The sequence below is a fragment of the Magallana gigas genome, chromosome 9 (genome assembly GCF_963853765.1).
Source record: "Magallana gigas chromosome 9, xbMagGiga1.1, whole genome shotgun sequence".
Taxonomy (NCBI): domain Eukaryota; kingdom Metazoa; phylum Mollusca; class Bivalvia; order Ostreida; family Ostreidae; genus Magallana; species Magallana gigas.
Window position 1 is genome coordinate 25,296,881 of NC_088861.1, and position 24,262 is coordinate 25,321,142.

At 31.8% G+C, this 24,262-nt stretch overlaps 1 protein-coding gene and 2 long non-coding RNA genes across 3 annotated transcripts; 1 reads left to right on the forward strand and 2 right to left on the reverse strand.

Annotated features, from left to right (window-relative positions):
* Positions 1-3,212: 3,212 nt before the first annotated feature.
* LOC117692069 (E3 ubiquitin-protein ligase TRIM71-like) lies at positions 3,213-8,735 on the forward strand. Its single transcript, XM_066071926.1, has 2 exons — positions 3,213-3,322; positions 6,885-8,735. Exon 2 carries the CDS (start codon positions 6,917-6,919, stop codon positions 8,489-8,491), a length of 1,575 nt encoding a protein of 524 aa, XP_065927998.1. The 5' UTR covers positions 3,213-3,322; positions 6,885-6,916; the 3' UTR covers positions 8,492-8,735.
* Positions 8,736-11,951: 3,216 nt separating this feature from the next.
* LOC136271154 (uncharacterized) lies at positions 11,952-13,432 on the reverse strand. Its single transcript, XR_010709003.1, has 3 exons — positions 13,363-13,432; positions 12,649-12,792; positions 11,952-12,251 (listed from the first exon to the last, which is right to left on the reverse strand). It is a non-coding gene; the product is annotated as an uncharacterized lncRNA (long non-coding RNA).
* A 6,226-nt stretch (positions 13,433-19,658) lies between these two features.
* Positions 19,659-22,840, reverse strand: LOC136271646 (uncharacterized). Its single transcript, XR_010709581.1, has 3 exons — positions 22,733-22,840; positions 22,285-22,437; positions 19,659-19,936 (listed from the first exon to the last, which is right to left on the reverse strand). It is a non-coding gene; the product is annotated as an uncharacterized lncRNA (long non-coding RNA).
* Between the last annotated feature and the right edge of the window lie 1,422 nt (positions 22,841-24,262).

Genomic DNA, 24,262 nt, shown 5'->3' on the forward strand with positions numbered 1-24,262 from the left:
AGCAAAACAAATGCCTTGGATACCCACGACCCCTGGCAAACAAAATTATCTGGCGAACTTTCATAACGTATATTTATATTATATAGATGTACATTTAATATAATTATTTTTATGAGAATTCAAGCAAAAATTTTTTTTAATTAATTCTGGCAGAGAGAATCTAATTCTACTAGTTTACAGAGTTGTCAATATTTTAGATGGGACCCATTGCTCGATAACACGTGCCCGACGTTTACAATCTTAACATTTCTGAATTTAGGAAACTTGGAGATGGGAATAGACCTATAAATCAGTAAATCACGTGATGACTGTACAGGTAACAAGACCAGGAATAGCAAATAACCGAATCGCCATATTGATTGTAAAGGTTTGTAATTTGGTTTTTAGGAATAATTGATGTTTAAAATCTAGGAATAATTCTTAACAACTAATTGCGCTCAGGCGTTATTAAAGGAATAGACTATTTTATCGGTAAAATAACATAGATCAGTGCCAGTGCTGTATGCCTTAAATTCACGGGGCCTGCCTAGACCTGTACACTGGACTTGGTTGTCGAAAAGTAGTACACAGCTGAAACAGTTATTTTTTATTTGTTCTTGAAGACATAAATACAAATTAAATATGGTAAATTTATATACGTGTTTCTGAAAAAAACCTAATTTTATCATGTTAAAAAGAGTTTAAAGGGTGGGGCAAGATCATGACTAGCACACCTAAAAGTATTCGCAGATTCTTCCTGGAAAGTTTCTAATTGCAGATACACATGGAATCAAAGTACTGAAGAACTGACGGGAGTTGATTTTGTCGATGTTTATTTATTTTAAAATCAATGATATGTTATTTTGCATAACAAGTACATATAGTTTCTAATTTAAATTACGCACATTTCTACAATATGAATTTTTGGACTTTTTCGACAAGAATGTCGAAAAATTCCCATATGAATCATGTTAAATAATTTAATAAAATTAATGCAATCAAACAATGTATCAGTAAGAGAAATATTTCTTGAAAATTGTATGGATCCAAGCAATATTGAACTCTAGTCTTCAAGTTGTTCAACCAAACGCTCGGCTGACACCGTAAATCTCCGACAAGGATTTACGGAGACAGCCGAGCGTCGAGTTGAACGAGGCTTTATAGAACTCTGGTGTAGGAATACATACGACTACAAAAAACATTTAAATTGTTCGTACCATTTAAAATCTGACTATTTTCAAGGTATTTATAATAAGTTTCCTTGAAGAACAATGCTTTAGCATACATTACATCGAATTTATCAATTATTTTCAAGAACTAAGTCTTGATTTGTGCTGAGGTCCAAACACTGTTTCACTTTCGGTTTGTCAGACTAACTGCATAGGAGAGTTGATTAAAATCAACTCCCAAAAATCACCGAGAATGGGCATTGATTAGATACAGAGCTCGCAATTCTTTGTTATGTAAACAAGACTAGTGCCATGTTTTCGTTTATGTTTGTTCAATATACCTGTAAAACTTTCTTTGTAAAGCTGATTTTCTTTCATGCTATTTCGTTTTGACCATAGATGAATAGGCTCCATTGTTGGCCACATTCATTCAGGTCTAAACATGGTAATTTCTTTTCATTTTTTTTTTAAATGTAAACAAAATTATGAGCCGGGCTTTGTTTACATCCTTTGTACGCTTATGACTTGACACCTTATACTCGAATTTTATTGCCAAATAGAAATGCCTTATTTAAGGTCTTTCGATTGTCGTGTGACGTCATTGTGAGCATTCCGGAATATTTTACCGTTATCGGTTATAATAATAGTGTTATGTGGTGCATAGTTTTGCCAATATTTCTTGATTTATACTTGTGTTTAACACATTTTAAGCTATGTAAAGTGAAATGACACCAATGTTTAACAATTCATAGAGAGTAGTTTGAGTTGAAATCGCTGAATTCAATGAAAAACTGATAAAACCGTATATAGGCAAACGGAGACCACAATTCATAATTTTTTACCAGGCAAGGTTGACATTTCTTTGCATATTTCGATAGGATATATCATGAATTACAAATGTACCAATTTTCAGTGAGTTTGAACCATTATTTTAAAAGTTATAGACGTTTTATGTTGCTAAACTGTACTTATTCATGGTTGAAAAATCGTATCAAAATGCACTGTAAATGTGATAGCTTTCATACTGGCAATTTTTAAATGGCCTTAAAATGTTAAAATACTTAAAATAAAGGATTGCGATTAATTTCTTTTAAAAATTGCTTTATTATATCGAAATTAGTTAAAATAAATGTGATGTTTGATAAAAGAGCAGTCGTTGCTATAACTGTCCTGATAGTGTACCTGTGTTAGCTCCTACAGCATGAACAACATATTTGCAACATACCAATATTTAACTTCAATTTGATTGTTTGCAAATTAATCATCAAATTTAAACAAAAATTACACAGATTAAACCATAAAAACATCGAGGGTGGAGAAACCTTAAACATCGTAAGCAATAAAAAATGAATTTTTTTAAAATTTGACTAAAATCGTGACCATGCTTCTTTTTAAGTGCAATTGAAATGTTTACAATGGTTTGGACTACTTTTGAATATATGAATTTAATTTTTTTATATCCTGAACTCCTATTCAAAGTGCTTACGTCATGTTGTAAATTATGTATTTACACCCACCCAGTAAATTCAAAACTTTTAAACCTAATTTCATACAATTTTCACTGTTCATTTTTTTATATGAAGTCGTGTATTTTAAACATTTTATTAGTATTAGTATTATGTATCAATATAATAATCATTTTCTAGCAAGAAGTATACCTTTTATTTTATAAAATTTGAGCTCGGTATAAACTGATGTTTATTTATTTTCTTTAGTACATTCTTACATGTAAGAAGGTCATACGGAGATATAGAATGGGGGAGCGTCCTTGTTTTTAAACTTCTATAATTTACATAGTAAAACATAAAGCTAAATAAACGACTTGGATATCCACGAACCCTGGCAAACAAAATTATCTGGCGAACTTTCATAACGTATATTTATATTATATAGATGTACATTTAATATAATTATTTTTATGAGAATTCAAGCATTAAAAAAAATTATTTAATTCTGGCAGAGAGAATCTAATTCTACTAGTTTACAGAGTTGTAAATATTTTGGATGGGACCCATTGCTCAATAATAGGTGCCCGACGTTTACAATCTTAACATTTCTGAATTCAGGAAACTTGGAGATGGGAATAGACCTATAAATCAGTAAATCACGTGATGACTGTACAGGTAACAAGACCAGGTAGAGCAAATAACCGAATCGCCATATTGATTGTAAAGGTTTGTAATTTGGTTTTAAGGAATAATTAGTGATCAAGATTTAGGAATAATTCTTATTCTTAACAACAAATTGCGCTCAGGCGTTATCACAGGAATTATAGACTGTTTTATCGGTAAAATGACGTAGATCAGTGCCAATGCTGTATGCCTTAAATTCACTGGGCTTATTTTTTAGTTGTTCTTGAAGACATAAATACAAATTAAATATGGAAAATTTATATGTTTTTCTGTGTATAAAAGTAAACACCCTCAGAAAAAAATCCTATTTTCATCATGTTAAAAAGTGTAAAGAGGGTGGGGCAAGATCATGCCTAGCACACCTAAAAGTATTCTTCCTGGAAAGTTTCTAATTGCAGATACACATGGAAAAATTACCGAGAATGGGCATTGAAACACCCCAGTCGTCGAGTTATTAATTAGATACAGAGCTCGCAATTCTTTGATATGTAGTGCCATGTTTTCGTTTATATTTGTTCAATATACCTGTAAAAATGTCTTTTTAAAGCTGATTTTCTTTCATGCTTATTCGTTTTGGCCACATTCATTCAGGTCTAAACATTGTAATTTCTTTTCAATTTTTTTAATGTAAACAAAATTATCAGCCGGGCTTTGTTAACATCCTATGTACGCTTATGACTTGACAACTTACACTCAAAATTTTATATGACTATAAGAAATGCCATATTAAAACTTTGTAAGCAACACAAATTTTAAAAAGTTTGATTAAAATCGTGATCATGCTCCTTTTAAGCTACTTATGAAGATTTATCAAAGATTTTTTTTTTTTTTGCTTTTTTTTTTTTTTTACACATTAACATTAAGATGTCCTCTACAACATATATATTTTTCTGTGACTAGTTTCATACTTAGCAAGAGAGATATTTTGATAAAAATTCCCCCTTTTCTGGATTTATGATTTTTAATTTTTACTATTCAATTTTTTGCAATAATTATTTTATTTGACGGAAATTATTTGCAAGTTGTATTCATTAAATTTCAAAACAAATTTTAAAATTAATTAGAACAGTGACCTTTTCTACATAGAAACTACATAATTTTACGAAAAAATGTTTGATTCTAAATATGAATAAAATTTGATTTTAATCACCCAATATCAACCTTAGCATATGCTTAATGACATATAAAAAACGTGTGGCAGCTTTTTTGACATTTAAGGGAGATACTATAATAGGAATCATCCCTACCTCTTATTCTGAAATCATGACTCTGAGAAACAATTTTTGTTTTGAAACATCAAAAAAGTAAAACAATATTTATATTTATTTATTAACACAAACAAATTAATAAGCAGAATATATATTCAATTATATTGAACACTTATGATTTGTACTTTTACATTTCTAAAATAAAAAGAATGTTAAATTTCTTTCAACTTATTTACTTTTAATAGGACATTAACATATATATATATATATATTATATAAACGTTTAAGAATAACTTGACATTCACAATGTTTATTACATTTTACTATGTATTTTATAATAACTGTCATGTGGTTTTAAAAAAGTCACGTGATCAAAGTCCAGTCTCCACAAGATTATAAGGGGGTAAAATAATCGATTTAAAAAAAAATTTAAATGCAGTATATGACTAGAAACATTGTAAGTTTTATTAATTGATATGTATATGCATCCTCATGTAGTATACTAAATAGCTCACTGTTCACCCGTAGACCGTACGTCTGTCTCCATGTCCGTCTGTAACCTTTTCTCACTTTTGACTTTTTGTAACTAAAGTTTTTAATTTTTAATTTTTATTTACATATAACCCCCCCCCCCCCCCCCCCACACACACACACACACAAATGTATAAACATATTTCAGGCATATTTCATACATTTTAAAATTTTACATTAACATATTGTAATATCTCATTGATTTAGAAAAAAATCAGTTATCCATACAGTGTGAAAAGGTGTTTTTCATGCAAAACAAATAAATAATGACAGTAGATAAAGAGGGGAAAAAGGGAGAGAAGGAAATGAAAAAGAACAAAAAAAGAAAATAGAAAAAAGGGGTGTACATTTATTAGATTATATTGTTACGAATCAATATACTTCAGGAAAAAAAAACCGAAACAAAAAACAAAAACAAGAACAGCTAAAGGTAAAGGAGATAGAAAATTGTGAAGACAAGGCCCTCCTTCCAAGGAGGGGGGGGGGGGGGGTGTAAGGAAGAAAAGGAAAAAAAAGGGTGGAACCCCTAAAGAATATTTTTGTTAAGAACCACTGGGCCAGAAACGCTGGAACTAATTTGGAAGCTTACTTAGGTACAGTAGATTATAAATTGTTTAATCATGGCTTCTTGTGGATATATAAGGGACACAATATGGAATCAAATTTTTACATTTATATGCATAGGAAAATGTTATCAAATTATATAATTGTGCCGACCATGGTACACAGGGGAAGGATGGGACCACAACAGGGAATTTTACATTAAAAAATATAAGTAACCACTTGGTCTGAAAAACTTATACATTTGTGGAATTTTCCTGGGGTAGTGTAAATTCTAATTTGTTCAAATTATAGTCTGTAATTGGGTTGCGGCCCTAATATATAATCTACTAGTATGTTTTATATGAGATTTTATATGGAATATCATTAAAACTCCAGCAGCAACAACTACATCTTTAGAAACCAGAATAACAGCTCTGGAAAATAACAACAAAGAGACAAAATGCTTGCTAAGAGAAATATTACAAAGAAAAAGATCAGAGGAAATAAGCCCTATACGTCAGCTCGACTCAATGAAGCAAGGCCACAACCACATACCAGATTCAATTATCAAAATCTAACAAAATCATCAGGATAAGTTTGAATGAAGAACAAAAAAATAAAAATAAATAGTAAATCATAAAAACTTAAATCAAGTTATGTTTCAACATAAATATCTAAGTACATGTAGTCAAGTTTGAAAAAAACATTAATAAAATTATATAATAAAACAAGAAAGATGCAAATATAACACATGATCATAAACTTGAATGATGCAGTCTTGACACAATGGTTTTGAATTATCGTGAACTGCTTTTTTAAATCACTGTTCATTTCTTTTAAATCTATGTTTTGGATTTTATTTATGTCAATAATTTTATGCCTCTTAATAACAGTGTTATCAGTTTTCATTTAATCTTTGTGTATATGAAAATCATAACATATTTAAACATCATATTTAAACATCACACTGACACACTTTAAGAATGCTGTAAATGCAGTTAAACTGTTTGATTGTAAACAGCTGATTTAGAATGTACTTTCTTTATTAGAAATGAAAATTATTTTAAAGTTTTACTAGTCCATTCTAAAATGATGGAAGGGAATGTAGGATATATGACAATCGGGTTCGGGATTACATTAATACACAACATATTTTTGTATCTATTGAAAACAAAGTTAAGTTGTGATATATATATATATATATATATATATATATATATATATATATATATATATATATATATATATATATATATATATATATTCACCTTCACAACAGTAATAACAATGTCAGCTATAGTTATAATTTTTTTTTCTTTCAGAAATCATTTAAGACCCATAAAGGTGTCTGACCATGAACCCTGATTACAGCCTTCAGGATGTGTTACGGTGTCATCTCTGTGAGACCCCAATCCCTCCCATGTACTGTGACATTTGTCATTTATATCTGTGTAAAGTCTGTGTTGGGGAACATCTCTCTGATGAATCCAAAGAACACAAAATGGTGCCATTCAAGAAGCGGGGGCTTACTCCTAAATGTTTAAAACATTCCACACAATTATGTGACCTTCATTGTGAAGAATGTAACATTCCTATTTGTGTGGAGTGTGTCTCCTCAAATGAACATCTAGGACATAAGCAAGTTGGCACATTAAAAATATTAGATACTAAAAAAGCAGCTCTACATAAAGATTTACAGGAATTAGAAAAAAACACTTATCCTAAATATCAAGAAATTGCATCTAATATCAAAGTTCAGAAAGATGGTCTGCAAAAAAACTCACAGAAACTGACAACAGCTCTAGACAAACATGGAAAAGATTTGCACAGAGACATAGACATTGCCATTCAAGAACTGAAATCCGACGTTAATAAATTAGAATGCAAATACCTGGTTGTCCTAAATAAGCAGGAAAATGAAATCAAACAAAGTATTTCTGAAATCTCACAGAGCATCGCTGATCTACAGAAATTACTGAACTCACATGATATCAACCTTGTTTCTGCCTACAAATCCAGGAATGCTGAATTCAAAATATTGCCTCAAAAAATCTCAGTTTTTTTGCCAAGATTCATCCCTAAGAAGATTGGCAAAGAACAGATTGGTTCTCTGTCAGTGTTTTCTATTAAAACAGAAGAACATGGTTACACAATGGATTATCCTGGTGCTGAGTCCTTTTCCCCGGACAGACCGCTGATTGATGTTTCACAGATCATCTCAGATATAAACACCGAGTATGGAGAATCTAATAAGTTACGCAGTTTGTCCTGTCTTAGTGATGATGAAGTATGGACGTGTGGTGGGGACTGCCGTGACAACACGATGAGACTCTACAACCTCCACGGTAAACTAGTGAAGTCAATTCAAACCAAGTCAGGGAACATGCCAGGAGACATAGCAGTGACATTAAGTGGTGATCTTGTTTATACTGATCCCAAAGATAGAACTGTTAACATAGTGAGGAATACACAGATACAGACAGTGATCAAACTTCAGGGATGGAGACCTTGCTTTGTTTGTAATTCCTCCTCTGGTGACCTCCTGATTGTCATGCTTAATATAAAACAAGCAAAAGTTGTGCGCTACTCTGGCTCCACAGAGAAACAAACGATTCAATACAATAGCACAGGACAGCCTCTCTATTCCTCTGATGAAACTATTTACCATAAATACATTATTGAGAACAAGAACCTAGATATCTGTGTAGCTGATAATAGAGCCGGTGCAGTAGTGGTGGTCAATCAGGCCGGGAAACTCCGGTTTACATACACCGGTTCACCTTCTACTACCAAGAAACCGTTTAGACCAGTCGGCATCACTACAGACAGCCTAAGTCGGATTCTGACAGCAGACCATAACAACCACCGGATTCACATCCTGGATCAGGACGGAAATTTTCTCTTCTGCATTGACAACAGTCATATTTAGTTTCCATATGGTTTATGTGTAGACACCAGAAACAACCTCTTTGTTGGAGAGAGAGACACAGGTAAAATAAAGAAAATCGAGTATTACATGTAGAAAAACCGTGAACTTTACATAATTATCTACAAAGTGCCATGTAAGAAAACTTGTTTTGAATGTGAATAAACTGATCTGTTGATGGTATTCAAATATCGTAGATCAACAAACTGCGTCATGTATCTATCAGATGTTACCATACTGTGTTATATTATGTTATTTTTTTCATCAAACTGAGTGACTGTAAAAAATGAGAGAATGTTCATTATTTTTGTAATTTTTTATACAATTGATATAATATCTTACATGAAAATTAACTTGTTATGTGTTAATAAATATAAACAATAGTGTCGTTGATGCTGTATCTTACATTATCACGATGGGTTTCGACATTACAGACATTTCTTGTTCTTCCGTGTTAATTAATCAGCTGCTGATTAATATCTTTATACAAAGTTATATAAATACAATTTACACACTTGCTTAAACCTTGAAAAACTATTAATAATCGTTAATGTAACATATATAGGTTCAATGGGCCGGTGTTTAAGATTAATGAACAGTTGTTTAATTATCTTTATCTTAAGAGACATAATTACAATTGTACATAATATGCAAATGTCACTATCATAATAAATTACTTATTGGCAGTTTGTATTAAAAAAAAAAGGGGGGGGTTAAATATTTAAGACTATTGTAATATTAATCTCCTTACGAGATTTATTTTATTCGTATCATCTTAGCAGGTGATAAAAATCGACATGTGTAAAAAGAAATCTTAAAACTTTTTTCTTTTTATCGATTTTAACTGTTCTTTGACGAAAGGTATGCATGTGAATTTATTTAAAAAATCAATAAATGAATAAAGTCCATCGCACACGATTTAAATGGGAAAACTGGGACAATATATATAAGCAACAAAACGCTTTCTTTGTTGTTTCATGCCCATATGAAGGTAGTATATGTACCTCGCTCTGCAACAAAAAAATACATAACCAGCATCAGCGGCATGGTTACAATGTCTGTAAAAAAGACAAAAAATATTATGATACTTTCATGTTTAATACTGAAATCTGATTGGTTTATACGCAGTTGATAATCCGTTCTATTACCCTCAGCGTTAGCAACACACTCGGCAACGGGTAACAATATATAAGTAGTGCCTGTTTGGGAGGATAACAGTTGAAATTGACACCCCGAGAAAACCATTGTCAACCGACGCGAAGCGGAGGTTGACAATGGTTTTCGAGGGGTGTCAATTTCAACTGTTATCCTCCCAATCAAGCACTATTTATTTTGTTATACTGAATGTCTTAATTTTTAAGAAAATTTTACTGCTTTTATATAGGAATAACGTGAATTCTACAGCGAACCGTACGCGCATAATTTTCGGGCATGTAACAATTTTAAATGTTACCCGTTGCTAAGTGCGTTGCTAACGCTGAGGGTAATAGAAAGTATTATGAACTGCGTCTTAACCAATCAGATTTCAGTATTTAACATGAAAGTATAACAAAACTAATTGTTATTGGCGCGTAAAATATGCGGGTACGGTTGGCCGTAGAATTTACGTCATTTCTATATAAAAGCAGTAATTATTTCTCTAAAATTAAGACATTTAGTATAATAATAAAGTAAATAGTGTCTGTTTGGAAGGATAACAGTTTAAATTGACACCCCTAGAAAACCATTCGCGTCGGTTGACAATGGTTTTCTCGGGGTGTCAATTTCAACAGTTACCCTCCCAAACAGGTACTTGATCAGGGGTTTCATCCCCAATTTTAGACTCCAAAGAGTCTGATGTTTACATTATATTGTAATATGTGAATTATTGTAAGCTAATGGGCTGTATTGCCCAAAGTTAAATTTCTAAATAAATAATTATTGACTAGTACACTACAAATTGTAGTTATATAAGCACTATTTATGTAATGTTACTATATAACTTTCTCTGAATCATTATGCCAGTTAATCGTAAACATGAATGAAAGTATGTGTTGTCGATCACAATGCTACACAAAAAGATCGAACAGCTAATTTACGACACATGTGAATGTCATGATATAAAACTACTTGGACATGTTGGATGTCGGAGGTCAGCTTGTTTAAGTCTTTGAACAGGTTGGACACAGTTACCCTAGTGAGGAATGATTACGCTAAACGGGAACTATTCCCCGTTTCAGTAATAAAGAAAAATGCTCCCGCAAATTCGGAATTTTCTCGATGTATGCCAAATAAACAAAAACTCCCACTTAGGTATAAACAATCGCATGAGAAATGCAATTTAGTGCAAATTATAGTACTTTATACAACTGACCTTCGTGGCCTAAAACTTAAGTCCTCCACTGTTGCAAACGAAAAGATGACGATTTTGAACTCATGGAAATCATGTGTATTATTGCATTGAATTTTTGTGAATTTTCTATTAATAGTTTGCTTTCTTTGCCTAAACCCCCCAAAAGTTCAGAGTCTGTGTTCAATGAGTTGGTACAACTTTATCATGCAAGAGAAATTTACAAATAAATGCAGAAATTGCTGCTTCTTTTGGATTAAATATGTTGATCTCGGGAAGACCATGAAAACTACGGAAGCTTGTACCAACAATGAACAAACCGAGTAATCTTATATCGTTTATTTGTACCACGTGGATTTTGATCGACAATAATTGACACGTGCTAAAAATTACAAGATTCTCGCCCGACTACGATCATCATGGAATACGAGGTAAAAGAGACTCTTAAAACGGAACACGTCATCCTTTCTCGATAATTTATAGATGGTTAACTGACTTCAGTTCATTTCAAAATTAACAGACATAAATTTGTCAAATAACCTCTAAACGAGCCCCTCTTAGAAAATGAATTTAGTAAAATATAGCACTTCCTGAAATGAAAACGCAAGATTCATGCTTAAAAAATGATGATTCTGGTTAATTAAAAACTTTGAACAAATATTACCTAGGAGAAGTAGAAAAGATATATTTCTATCAACAAACCTGTCCTGGAGAATCTTCGCACGTGTTTTTTTTTTTTATAGTAAATACGCATGCGTTATAGTATACAGAAAGGCGGAACCCCGTTACACGTTGCGATGCATGTATTTATGGGTTATAAATAATTGATAATTTTAATGAAATACCCCGGTAATTAGATTTTATTTCATGGAGAAATTTGTAATTACATTTATGAGTAGTACAAAAATATCAAACCCATTCGGAAAATTTGTTAAAGTCGGTTTTTTAAAAAGGTGTGCCACACTGTCTCTTTAAAGATACCAATACGTAATTAAGCTAGGTAATGAATTTTAAATGTAAAGAAAGGCGAATATTAATGATACACCGATGTCTTAAATGCTTTGCATAAATTTCACCAATATTGTCATTTTCTATATATATCAAAATCGATTTCCATACGAAACAGAACAAAAAATACATCGTGGATGTTAATAGCATCATTAATGTGTGTGACATATAAATCATGCTTTAATTATCACGCTTTTAATTGAATCATGATGTGGTACATTATTTGCATGCTTAAATCACAGTTTATCATGGTTTGCATCACGTTGCAATCTTTTAACCATGGTTGTCATTTCCTCTTCTCACAGAACTCGTGACACTCCGCCTTAAACTGATGACAGAACTCAGAACCATCGTAATGTTTCTCCATACAGAAGTCGAACCCAGAATAACTCTTGCTTATTTTGTCAACAAGGGAATTCTCAAGATCTGAATCAAAACAGTACATACATATTATTATATCAACATGTATATTATACATTTACCGGCACATTCAAGATAACCATATATTGCAGGGTCATAATAATACCTGAATGCAGACACGAAGAACCTCACAATTGTCAGTGAAATCTTTGCTTTAAAGTTAATTGACCCTCGTAAGTCAAGGGTGATAACTCGATATAATACACTCAAAATGTATAAGATTTGTGCAAATTAGGTAAATATATTAAGAATGCTTTTGTTATAAAAAAAACTCCATATATAAACTAGCATTTCTTCAAGCGACCCATTACGTGCATATTAACATGTGTCTATTAATTGTCTTGTATACGTCGATCAGATGTACAGCTGTTGACCAATAAACAATACCAAAAAAATTACTTACTTTGTTTCGACTTTCCAGCCGGTGAAGCCTGTAGATAATCGAAGAAGTTTGATGCATAGACAATGCACATGATGAAGACCTTTGTGCGCATGCTCATCTTGACACACGAAAATGATGTTTACTTTGAACAAAATAAACGGTCTTCTGAAAATTACAATGTCCGCTGTGTGAAAGTAATATATACTAGTAAATTAATAAATTCATGGTTTTGAAAAAGGATTATATGAATTTTTCAATTTTTTAATTTATTTTTTTCAAATAAAATAAATTAATTATTTCAAAAGCTAAGAGAAACGCATAAAAACGATAACGATAAATAATATAAATAGCTAAAGAGAAACGCATATTTTGCATTTTGGTTTGAATGATTAGCCATAAATTTCATGTTAAAAAGTATGACTTTTTATATGTTAGCATTACTTCAATAAGTTACGCATGCCTTTTTTCAAATTATCTGGAAAGACCATGCGTCTAGTAATGAATAATGCCCTAGCATTTGTTGGATTAAATAAATTCTGTTTTTTTAATCAGCTAGTCTGATAGGGAAAAAACTGAGCAAAACTAATATACCCAGGTACTTTGTTCTTGATGGATTCCTTAACATTGTTAACTTTGTTTAAAGTAAAACATTTTGATAATCTAATAATCATGTCTTTTGTTTCAGAAAAGGTGCCAATTTTAAAATAAGTAAAAATGTTTGGGTAATACATTTACCTGTTTTTAAAATTATCCGAACAACTACTGTCGGCTGGCTTTTGCACTATACATACTCACAGGATGTTCCTATATTATGTACAATTCATATAATTACGCCGTGGTTTTTAACTGCACGTGTTGCGTTTGAAACTTGTCATAACAACAATTAATCGTAACAAATGAGTAATATAATTATTTGATTGAAACAACCTTTAATCCTCAAGATCAAAATGTCCTCATTTTGTACCATGCAATACATAATCACAGTATTATCAATAGTTACTGTATTCATATTCAAATTCGAATTAATACCCGTTAGCGAATTACAAGTGTCAATACAGGTTTTGATTTATGCACATGCGCGGATCCAGAAAATTTTTCCAGGGGGGGGGGGTCCGAAGGATAATTGTGTTTGCCAGGGGGGGTCCGAGGCATATTTTCGCGATAATTTTACTATGTAAATTTAATAAATTTTCATTTTCCAGGGGGGGGGGGGGGTCGGGACCCCCCCGACCCCCCCTCTAGATCCGCGCATGATGCAAAATCATTTCATATAGAAACCTGTAGAAAGTTGTTACTTAATGAACATAGATCACAGGGGCTCGTCACGCGAAGTTTTTCAACTTTTTTGAAAACTTCGTGAATGGATACGCCGAAATTACATGTACGACTGAACGAAGTAACTTCATATCTCAGTCGACAGCAAAACAAATATAGTTTTTGAGGTTCGTTCGAACATGAGCATAAATTTACATCTACAAAGTATTATTCCCTCTATTTCTTACGTAAACTTATAGTTAAATCATAGCTTTATAGAAACAGCCAGACTGAAATCAACTTGCCCCGTTTATCGATTAATCAATATCTATAGCGGTTGAAACTGATATGGCTCAAATTGACACGCTCTGTTTATTGATTGGTCGAAACCTACAGCGACCTAAGAAAAATCACGAACAGCACGAAATAATCATGATAATATCAGACTCAAAGTGTCACAGGAGACGATTTGGCTGTTTCTTTTAGCTAACGTACTTATGTACATTAACAGTAATTTAGTGAATTTTACTTACTTTTTATAATCAATTTATTGATTAGTTAAAAGAAAGATGTTACTATAAACAATAAAATGCTTCCTTTGATGATCCATGCGGGTTATGAAGGTAGTGATCATTTCTTCGGCAATGTCGCTACCTTCATATCCCGAATGGATCATAAAAGAAAGCATTTTATTGTTTAAATATGTGTTTTACATTGATTTATAAAATTGAAATAATCTGTTTTATTGACATGATTGTATACAGTTATACCAATTATTGAAAGTCTTTTTTTTTTTAAAGAAATTTGTTCATTAAGATTTATAACCGTTACGAATAAGCTGAACAAATATTTTATAGAATTATAGATTTTCCATTGTTCACTAAAAAAAATTGACTGTAAGTGTTGCAGTTTTTATTACTAATTGAAAAAAAATATGACATGATTGTATACAGTTACACCAATTATTGAAAGTCTTTTTTTTTTTAAAGAAATTTGTTCATTAAGATTTATAACCATTACGAATAAGCTGAATTTTTTTTTTTATAGAATTATAGATTTTCCATTGTTCACTAAAACAAATTGACTGCAGTTTTTATTACTAATTGAAAAAAAATAAATATGCATGTATTAATGTAGGGAAAGTTTATAAGTACAATGTATATGTGTGCATATTTGTAACGAATAAGTAAATATGTTCAAAGTTTAAAATTAAATATTTCTAAGCTTATTTATAGCAATTTCTATATTTTTTAACATCAATTTCTCTATATCTTTATTTTTATTTACGTATTTATTCAATAAAACAGTGTTATTTTAATTTACAACTGTTACATACACACTGTCTTATTTGTTCTTATTAATTCTACAAAAGAATTTAACGAAGATACTTTTGGAGTATGATTGATGACTTTATATCAATGAGTCTTTATATTGACACACGAACTTAAAGGATAACTGCACTTAGCGCCGGGTTTTGGGTCATTTTCGGTCGCTTCTGTTGCGTTTATTTCTGATCCTAGTATCATTTTTGTTTATTTTATAATAGAGTCTTGTCAATTTTCAACATAAATTAAGATTTTAGACTGTGGTACAATAAACTTAATCTTTGATTTTTTCCGTATAACTTTCGAAAAAAGGAGAAATATCGCTTATCTGCCCTTGATCGAACTTGAGATTGATATTTCAAAAGCTGATATAAATTCATAAATACGCATTATTTTTCTTTTTTATCTCCGACTTCCCCCATATTAGTTGTCGATTCTATTGTTCTGCTCATCGCTACACACCCCCTACACCCCTGCGAATGTTTCCGGAATGTTTAATTTCTTTATCGTTGCTAATTATGCACTAAATCCAGAATTGCTCGAATGAAAGTTCACGAGACTTCCGCGAGATTCGTCTAGTTCCTGTGAAATTTCGAGCGGAAGTATAAGTGTTCGGATAATATTATCAAAATACATAAGTACTGGTCGTTTTACATATCGCAGCCTACTTTGAGTTTTGTGGAAACACGAAAATCTATCAAGATGTATGTATTTATTTCATCATTTAGCAGTTACTTAAATTAAACGATGATATTCAGAACAAAGTTATCGTTCGTGTTCAACCACTCTACATGGGGTTGATAATAATTCTTTGAGTATTATAAGGTGATAATTTCGGTGGGGACGTGATCAAATCTAATAAAGCCCGAAGGGCTATTTGATAGATTTGATTACGCCCCGACCAAAATTATCAGCTCATAATATTCAGAGAATGATTCCTTATTACTTATATTGATAGAATTTTAAGCCATCGTACGATTAAGGATGACGTTTACTCAGAATGAAAAAAAAAATCCACTGATGATAATCAAAAACCAACTATTGTGTGTTATAGACCTTTTATTGTAGTGTTATCTTTCATTTTCAAAAAAGTAGGTCAATGACCTACTTTTTGAGTTAATGGCCATTGTATATTTTTGGAAAATTAAAGGAAAATCACTTACAATTTTACACTATGATTGAGATTTTCTTAATTGTGAAAATAATACAAATTGCTCAACACTTTTGAAAATGAAATACAATTTATGAATGGCAGTGACACTAAATACATACAAAGCATTAAGTTTTCCTTCACAATTTTTATAATTATTCCAGTCCGAATTTCCTCTATCACTTTTCAAATTCCTACCAATTTTTGATCCAATTTTACAAAAAATTGAATGATGATAATACAAAAACATTTATAGTATTAAACTACTTATATTGATCTTATTCTGTTGGCATAAAATTTATATGAGGTCAAAGATCAAAATTTTGAGATATGGTGTCCTTTCTCGTTTTTAAGCATATTTCAATATTTTTTAAATTCATGCCATACGGTTATTATAATGAATAAATGAGGAAAAACTACCAGAAATATGCAAAATTATATAGACTAAAATATAAAATCTTAACTTTTAATATTAGAGTACTACCAAAAATGTTTTAGCAGAATACAGAATCTGCAAAATTTAGTCCGAATTTCCTCTGTTTGGCTAAAAGTCTATTTTTGTTTTGGCATAATTCCATAATATAGTAGAAATATCGAATGTTATGTCAATAATAGTTCATATCACAGATACTTTTTGTGTTTAGAACAAATTTTACTCATGACATTGAACTTTATAACAATCCTATTTCGAGAACTCAAACCCTGAGTAAACAACACCCTTAAATATTAAAATATAAATAAGCAAACCCCGATGGCGCCTCAATTTGGCGTCATTTGTAGTTCTGGTTTATATAGTACAAAATCAATACGTAGTCTTATCACAGGCAAAGACACTGGAAAATGTAATTATAATCATATAGCTACTGTGTTGGATGTAGTGCTGCCAGGATTTTCAAAAAGATGCAAACGTTATGCACAATGTTGACCATTTCTACAATTGAATGAAAAACTCTGCTTTTAAAGGTTTATTATCTCGCAAATATGTCCTAAAGTGCAGCCATACTTTTCTTTAAAGGTTTATTCTCATTGAATCGCTAACAAAACGAAATATCTATATACAATGTACACGTAGCACTTAATTACAAAATTAACGTCGGCGCAGAAAAAAACCCCCCAAATAAAGTAAAAATTGATCATAAAATATGACGAATTATGTCCAGAGGCCTCAATATCGTCTGTTTATGTTGAAATCCTTGGTTAATTCCCAATAGTTCAGCAGCAACTCTCCCCTTGGCCGTGCTAATGACCCGATTGCTCACCTGTCACATTCATTACTTTGTATGACATCATGATCCAGACCTTGCATGCACTTAAATTATCTTTTGATAGCATTAATATTAACCGGGGAGGGGAGTATGATCGCAATAAAAGTATTTCGGAACTCTGCCGGGAAAGACACAATATATAACTATTAACTGAGGGGAGTTGGGTATATCCCTCTAACTATTTTTAGAATCGGTAGGACAACAAAGTAGTGCCTTTAAGCAAAATAGTCCATAAACTTGCAGAGTGTATATACATTTATTGGGACATTTTAAATCAGAATGCTTAACACATGTCCGAAAAGAGGATTTGCAATTTTAAAAACAAGTGTCAAAATTGAATTATCATTTGAAGAAAAGAATTGAAATTGTTTGATGTACACCCTTTCCAAAAATGAGAAATTCCCTACTTATACTTTTATTTTCAGGGTTTTTCAATACAGACGCATTTTGCCGGAAAACGAATCTGACTTCAAACCACGAAATTTTAACAGGAAAGAGACAGTTTGATGAGCTTTCATTCAAGAGGTCCCTCGTTGCTGAACGAAAATTAGGGCCGGAGCTATGAACCCTAACGTTAACATTACCCCTATGCAAAATGCATTAGTGATTATACCCAGTTGGGTGCAATAGGGATAGAAAGAGACTAAAATGCATGCGTACTGTGAGAGGTAAGTCTAGTCAGCATAATCAATGGCGATTCAGTCCCTCCCATCCAACCCCAACTTGATTAAACAATAATCAAAATAAGATGGATTCTATATCTTCATTGTAGTTATTCATAAAAATAAATGTCTTAGCAAAACTTTACATACAGTATGGCCATCTAGTGTGAAGAAATGCAAAGTCATAACATCTCCCAGATCTACATGTAGCTGCCATTTAGACCAAAGAAAGAGGCCCATGGACCACAACACTTTTTGTACATGTACCAAACAACCCCTCCTTTCTTTGAGCAATAAAAAAAACCTTTTATTTTTATGTGATGTTCATTTTAGTCGGGCGTGTTCAAATCCATTATTAAAAACCATAAAACCTTGGACTTTCAGTAGGACGTCACCATATTTTCTTTGCATCAAAACAAGTTTAAAATGACGTTAATTTCAAGTGAAATATACAGATTGCGTAGTCTAAGCTCAAATGCCAGACAAATCTTGTTGGTTTCAAAGATCCATGGTTGATTGGCTAGCGATGAAATAGACAGGCCTACGTCACATTTTTGTTAGACCCAACCACCCAAAGTCCAAGCTCTTGTTAAAATGGTTCTGAAGCCCAAAGATCTTTCTGATAGATTTGATAACGCGGCGACCTTTATTTTCAAAGATTGTATATGTACGATTATCTTTACCCCGCTTGTGCGTCATTTGCGCCATTGATGGATGAAAGGACTATATATGATATGCCGATTGGGCCTAAAAGTCTTCTACAAAATAGCATAACATTTGACTGTATCCGAAACACTTTAAAAAATGGCGAATTATGGGGGCCAAATTTAGATCATACCATATATAGTTCTTTATTGAATTATGCGTAAAAATTGATTTGCACAGTAATGTTATCATAGATAAAAACATTAGAAAATGTAAATATATAACAATCAAAAATATATAATGTGAATAAAAAAACACCCAGTAATTTAAAATTATAAAAAGTTGTTTGTAAGCACTAAACACATGCGCTTAATATCCGTGAAATTCGCGAACCGCCTTGCTTGCAGTTATTTAAGTTCGTGGACAAGGTGTTTCTTGTTTCTTGTTTTTGTTTGTTTGTTTGTTTTTTGTTTGTTTTTTTGTTATTTAGGTCTAAATAATTTAAAGATACTTTTTTTAAATTCATTATTTCAAATTAAGACACGAACAATAGTTTCAGTTTGCAAATGTTTTGGGGTGCGGGGGAGGGGAGTCTCGCTTCCATTTAAGATTAAGTTTCCCGAACACTGAATATTTATTATATCATTAGATAAACCATCATCTGATAAGTTCTAATTAGTATATTTCACATACTATACTAAAAGATAAAAAATAAAAATAAAAACTCAAATAAAAATCAATAATAATTTCCTTTATTTGAACCATCAAATGAAAATGTGTTACGTTTTTGTTTTTAACACAATTTAAATCACACTTATAGACATGGCATCTTTTGTTGTGCTCACTGATAGTCTATGGAACGCTGTTATTTTTTACAGAACTCGTGGCATTCCGCCTCAAATTCAACACAGAAGTCCCCGGCTCCAGATAATTGTTTCTCAATACAGAAGTCAGATGCGGCGTAACTTCTCGCCACAGGCATGCTGCCCCTTGGGTCATTGACAAGCTCTGAATCAAAAATAGAACGTTAACATTATTGATATCATACATATGCATATTATATATAAATGAAGTACATCTATGCTTATTTTTTTATGCAAGAAATGAACTCTATACCTTGCAAGAGAATTCAAACAAAATTACCCCCCCCCATATAATTATATATATATATATATATATATATATATATATATATATATATATATATATATATATATATATATATATATATATATATATATATATAATGCTTTCTTTGGTGATTCATTCAGGATATGAAGGTAGCGACACTGCAGAAAAAATACATATACATGTAACCCTCGTTAATGCGTTATGTAATTTTTACTGCAATGATCGCTACCTTCATAACCCGCATGAATCATCAAAAAAAGTATTTTATTATTTTAACTAACATCTTTCTTTAAACAAATTGATAAATTGATTATGAAAAGTTATTAAAATTCACTAATTTACAGTTAGTGTACATAAGTACGTTAGTTAAAAGAAACAGCCAAATCGTCTCCTGTGAGACTTTGAGTCTGACATCATCATGATTATTTTGTGCAGTCCGTGATTTTTCTTATATAAACACTCTGAGCCCTAAAATCGCTATAATGTAATTTACCGATAGCACTGGGCAGACAGAATTAATCAGGCATCATAGCACGTGGGCTAGGGTACCTGTCAAGTATCTTGTTTGTTTACCGCAGTTCTTTTTTAATGTTATGTAATAGGAAAGATGCGCTTAATAAAGAAAGGTTTTGTACAATTCTTGCGTGTATTTGATTATTCTATGCAAAGACGCTATTTTTAAGAAAACCGGATTGTCTCACGTATGCATTGTTAGATTTAGTCAAACGCGTTAGTTTCGCTAATGAACACGAAACTTTCGCGAATAAACGCGTTAATTTTGCGTAAAAACGCCAGTGCATTGTTACGTCATTTTATCAACACATAAAGTTATATACGAAAAATGACGTAAAAATGCACTGGCGAGAAATGGTACTCGACGAGAACTGGTCGCATGCCAGTATATTATTACTTATTAGGTTTGTTACTGGCTGTTTACAGAAATTTGTGGGGTCGGTAAAGTCCATAGACGGCGAGGCGGAGCCGAGCCTTCTATGGACTTTACCGACACCACAAATTTCTGTAAACAGTCAGTAACAAACCTAATAAGTGTTTTGTTTTGTCGAGGACCTACAGTTTGATATGTAAACAAACATAATATAATATATAACAATTAAATTCATAGCTTAATTCTCTAATTTGTAACCTTCCTCGTCAGTCGTTTGTGCAAACATGGATGCTATTGTATGATCATAATATTACGTCACGGGCAACAATAAATCTACAGCGACTGAAACTGACAAGAAATTGACAGGACCAAACTTGACACGCCCAGTTTATCGATTGGTCGAGACCTACAACTACCTAGGAAAAATCACGGACTGCATGAAATAATCATGACGACGTCAGACTCAGAGTCTCACAGGAGACGATTTGGCTGTTTCTTTTAGTTAACGTACTTACGTACATTAACAGGAATTAAGTGAATTTTACTTACTTTTCATAATTAATTTATCACTTGGCTAAAAGAAAGTTGTTAATATAAACAATAAAATGCTTAATTTCTTTGATGATTCATTCGGGTAATGAAGGTAGCGATCATTGCAGAAAAAATCTACAAAACCCGCAAACGCGGGTTATGTATTTTGTCTGCAATGTCATTTTATTATGTTTTAATCAGTCTTCATAATATCTAAACCAATTATCTTTACCAATTATGATTATAAATTGTTAATAAATACACTATATAAATAGTGCCTGTTTGGGAGGGTAAGAGTTGAAATTGACACCCCGAGAAAGCCCTTGTCAACCGACGCGAAGCGGAGGTTGACAATGTTTTTTCGAGGGGTGTCAATTTCAACAGTTACCCTCCCAAACAGGCACTTATTATTTTGTTATACTGAATGTCTTAATTTTAGAGAAAATTTTACTGCAATCAGATTTCAGTATTTAACATGAAAGTATTATAAAATGTAATATCACAGTCTAGCGAATATCATATACCTAATGAGGCTAAAACGTGCTGTATATTTCGTAAACTTTGTTCTCCCATTTCTTCTCTGTAAATTGATTAAGGATATTCACTTATCGGACTAATAATTCGTATAAAAAATCTTTTTTTGGCTCTTTGTCTTTCTTTTAAGATAGAGGGGGAAGGGAGAACTAGTGCTAAAATATACTAAACTAGACTACATGCATATGTAAGTAAGACTTTTTATAATCATTTACATTGTAGGCATAATCTAATATGTCAGGAAAGGGAAAATGATCCTGGACATGGTACTCACGTTCTATCAACTGTTTTAATTTTGCGGGTTTAGCCTGTAGAACATCAAAGAAGTTGGATGTACAGACAATGCAGACGATGAAGACCACAGCACGCATGTTCATTTCACTCCAAGTGCTAGGCGCAAAGATTTACGAGGGAAAAATAAGGTCCGCTGAAAATTGAAGCATTCATTTAGCTTTATAAATGCATCATTTAAAGGGATTTGATCCCACATTGTCCTGTTCTTGTTTTTTTTTTGCCAATCATTCTTACAGACAATGCACTTTAATACGTGTGTATACCCCCAGACCTCGTAGCGGGGTGGAAGTGGGGGGTCGAGTTTTAAATAAAAATTGAACAAGTAAAAGATTAAGTTACTTAAGTTAACCGTCTCAAATTGGGAACTTTAAAAAAAAAATAATAATTTGCTTTGAGTTAGTTATTTTTTGTAAGTTTGATAATATTACCTGTATTCAAAATTTTCTGAAACGTCCCGTCAGCTATCCTACAATTGCAGCAGTAAACATATTCATTGAACGTCCATAAATATATTATAAGCCGTAGCTTTACATATCAAATACACGTGTTACATTCGACGATCATTCTAAAACATCACTTAATCTTAAAAAAATGACTGATAATGCCTAATTATGCCTTATGTCAAAAACTTGGAACACGATGCAACAAAAACTTTAATACACTATACATGGTAGACAATGCAATACACATTCAGCTATATATATATATATATATATATATATATATATATATCAAAACCTCTTTATTTAAACATGAAAAAAAGATCAAATATGGTGGACACTGAGATGATTTGAAACAAATTACGGCTATGAGGAAATACGTTTTTCACTGCATTAAAATTTGAATACAAATTTAAACCCCCCTCACTCTCTCAGTATTTGTAGAATTGATTAACATATAAACAAAATAATAGATTTTCTCCCATGAAATTCATTAGTTTTTACAAACGGTGTTATCACATTACTGCAGGCACATATTTTGTTGATTTCATGTTCAAGCAACCACCATTTAAATTATATATTTCAATGTAACTGACATATGATAAGTTGACTGGTGCAAAAACAACAACAGAATTGATCATCATTTATGAATAATTATGTCCAGAGGCCTTAATCTGGCTGATTATGTATCAATATATCGTAGAAATTCTTGGTAACGGTGTGATTTTTCATCCTTCAAAAGCCACCCTCCCCCAGGAGATACTATTGACCTGATATTTGTCTTTCCCATTCATTACTGTATGACATCATAAACCAGACCTAAAAAGCACTTATCTTTATAATAATTCATTAAAAAAGGTCTGGTTTTTTTTTTACCAAACTGACACAACATTACTTCAATAAAATGAAGAGCAGCAACTCTAAACAAATAATTATAAATAACTGGTATGACCGTATTTAATAGAAAGAATGCACAGGTATTATTATTTTTTAATCAGAAAAATGCATTAATTCTTCAATTGTTCATGTGTGTATGAAGGAAGTGAAATAAAAACATACATTATAATTTACATTGTGTTTGAAGAAACAGTTGACTGTACATTTCTATTTCATTAAACATGAGAAATTTTAAAATATTTGCATTAAAATGCTAACAGCATCTCCTTTTTTTAAACTGACAGTTGTGAACTACATGTACAGTGTAGACGTAATTTTAACGAATGTTCAGTGTAGAATGAGGTACTGTGAACCAACTTTTATTCGCTGGCGAGACATTTTCGCGAGGTTCGCAAGAGACACGTCGTAAAGATTTTTTGCTGTGAACCAGCCTTCAAATGTCTTTGGTTTGTACAGTATGTTGTTTTTTTTTAGAAAATCTTTATCTTTATTGTGAAAATTAGTTGTCAAAAACCTGTCAAACTCGGATAAATTGTGAAAATAAGCGGTTGGGAATAAAAGTTGGTTTAAGTACACATGTAAAATAAGGAACCGTCCCTACTTTATATTTGAATCATAAGT